The following is a 2,286-nucleotide window of genomic DNA, read 5'->3' as shown; positions in this document are numbered from 1 at the left end:
ATGGGCTTTGGATTAGCTCTTATTTTTCAATGAGCAATTCTCTTAATGAAAGTGAATTCTTCTTTCTCTTCCCCCTTTATTATCATCGCTGTCCCTACATGACCACTCCACAGCTGCAGGTCCGCAAGTAGCTGGCAAAGGTGGTGTCTGTCTGTGATCACAGGTCACCGGCATCCACTGTAAAAGTTCAGTTCAGTGCAAAACACACAGGTATATGCACACACTCTTGCTGATGAAGTCTGGAAACGGTTTTTGCTTCACAAAAAGGGATGGTAACTTTTGAACAGGAAGACACTAATGACATAATTAGGGTTAATACAGAAGAAACCATAAAGTGTCTATCCCTTGATATCTTTAAGAACAAATTACAAAAACTTCTGTGAGGGATGTCATAAGTAAAGCCATTTGGAGCAGGGAGATGAACTAGATGACGTCCTAAATTCTGCATTTCTGTGGTTCTGCAATCACTGTGCTTGTGCTTGCGTGGGTATAAGCGTTCACTTCATACAGACCTGGGGCAGGATGGCAGACTCCAGACAGAGGAAAGTTGAAATGAGATGTGAAGCACATGGGGAAGAAAGCAAACACCTAAGCACCTTGAAGAGTGTCATATCCTCTTAGCCATTTTTCTACAAAACTTTTTTAATGACTGAGGGTCACTAAAGTAAACCTTTGGGGCAAAACTTCTTTTTTTTTTACAAAAAATATATCATCTGGTCCACAATAGGGGCTGCATAGTACAAATATTATTACTTATTTAATATGTACTGGAAGGTTTAATTTAAGTGGTAGATGGTAAAAGCATTTTTATGAAGCAGAAAAATATCCTAAGAAACTGACTTTGCGGAACATAAAAGCTTTCTAATGGCAGTCATTCAAATACTACGCATTAGCGTGGCTACATTGGGAAATGTGCAGACTAGGTGTGCTAATTTCTGAGGATATTTTTTCACTGGCTATTTGTAAGAAGCGGCTAATGACAATGTCTTTGGCTTTGGTGGTCTCCATATTCCTCTCCCGTGATATCTGCATGCTGATTTGATCTACGTTAGTCATGATAAGCTCCGAGGCCAGGATCTGAGTGGGGGATGCCCTGTTTGCTGTGCTATCCATAATGTACTGCTTATACAGTTCCACCAGCTTCTGTTCAAGGTAGTCATTCAGGGCTGAGTCAGAGAGGGGCTGCTGGTGGGGCACTAAGCTTGCCAGCCGCCAGCACGAGGAGTAGCCTTGGACTGGCTTGCGGCCGGTGTCACTGGGCGGGACCCTCACGGACTCCATGGGGGGAGGAATCTCTGAGGACTCCAAGAAGGGGCCTATGCCGCTGTCGCAGGTAAAATCTGTCGTGACTGAGCTAATCGGCACCACATAGTCCCCGGCTATATGCAGATCGTTGTAGTTCTTGCAGATGCTTTTGCAGGAAGATGGAACCAGGTAGGTGTCTTTTCTTGTCAGCCCCTCAGAGACATGCATAGCTGGAGACGGCTGCCCTTCGGGAGCTGGGTGCTGTGCAGGCTGTAGGGGATTATCCTTCTGCCTTCTGCTGTGCTTGCTACCTCTAGAGCAGACGGAGGAAATGCATTTGCCAGCAGATCTGCATCTCTGAAGGAGGCTTTTTCCTTGTGCTTCATCCATGGAAGAACAGTTAATGGACCTCATTTCATACACCACTTCCTCAGCCGAACTCTTGCTGTAGAGCTCAGGGTTCAGGTCTTCACAAAGGTAGGCGATTCTGTAAAGGTAACCTTCCGACAGCATCCTTCACCGAAGGAAAGGAACCACCAGCGGACAGAAAAATGACAAGAAGTAACCATTAGTTCATTACAAAATCATTGAGTGGTGATTACATTCACAAGTCTGTTACTAGCTGAGGAGAGATGTTTCCGATTTGGTCATGAACAAGAGTGTCTCTGTCTTTCTAGAGGACTTGAGTCAACGAGTGAAGCAATCAGCTAGTCTCCCTGTTGTGCTGCTAACTCAATCTCATCAAAGTATATTCTGTATAACATAAAGTATAGCATGTGTAATACATCCAACGACAAGTTAGTTGGGAAGAGAGGAACAAGAAGTGGTTTGTTGTGGTAAGTGTTGCTGTAATAGCTTACACTTAAATATGTGTTTTTGCCCTTGACTTCAGTAAGAAGCCAAGGGGGTTCCCCCTTTTTCTCATACATTTTGAAGCAATTTTTGTTGTATGTGGTTTGTCGGCTGCCTATGAACTATGCTGATTTGAGATTCATTTTGAGAGTGTCACCCCTTCTGTTCCAGACGAGTCACTGTAGGTGT

At 44.1% G+C, this 2,286-nt stretch overlaps 1 protein-coding gene across 1 annotated transcript; it reads right to left on the bottom strand.

Moving 5' to 3' along the window:
* Positions 1-882: 882 nt before the first annotated feature.
* Positions 883-1,758, bottom strand: TASL (TLR adaptor interacting with endolysosomal SLC15A4). The gene has a single exon (XM_009479262.1). It carries the CDS (start codon positions 1,756-1,758, stop codon positions 883-885), a length of 876 nt encoding a protein of 291 aa, XP_009477537.1.
* Positions 1,759-2,286: the final 528 nt, after the last annotated feature.

This window comes from Pelecanus crispus, chromosome 1 (assembly GCF_030463565.1).
Source record: "Pelecanus crispus isolate bPelCri1 chromosome 1, bPelCri1.pri, whole genome shotgun sequence".
Lineage (NCBI taxonomy): Eukaryota > Metazoa > Chordata > Aves > Pelecaniformes > Pelecanidae > Pelecanus > Pelecanus crispus.
The sequence above is the reverse complement of the archived record's forward strand: the minus strand, read 5'-3'. Positions and strand labels throughout refer to the sequence as shown.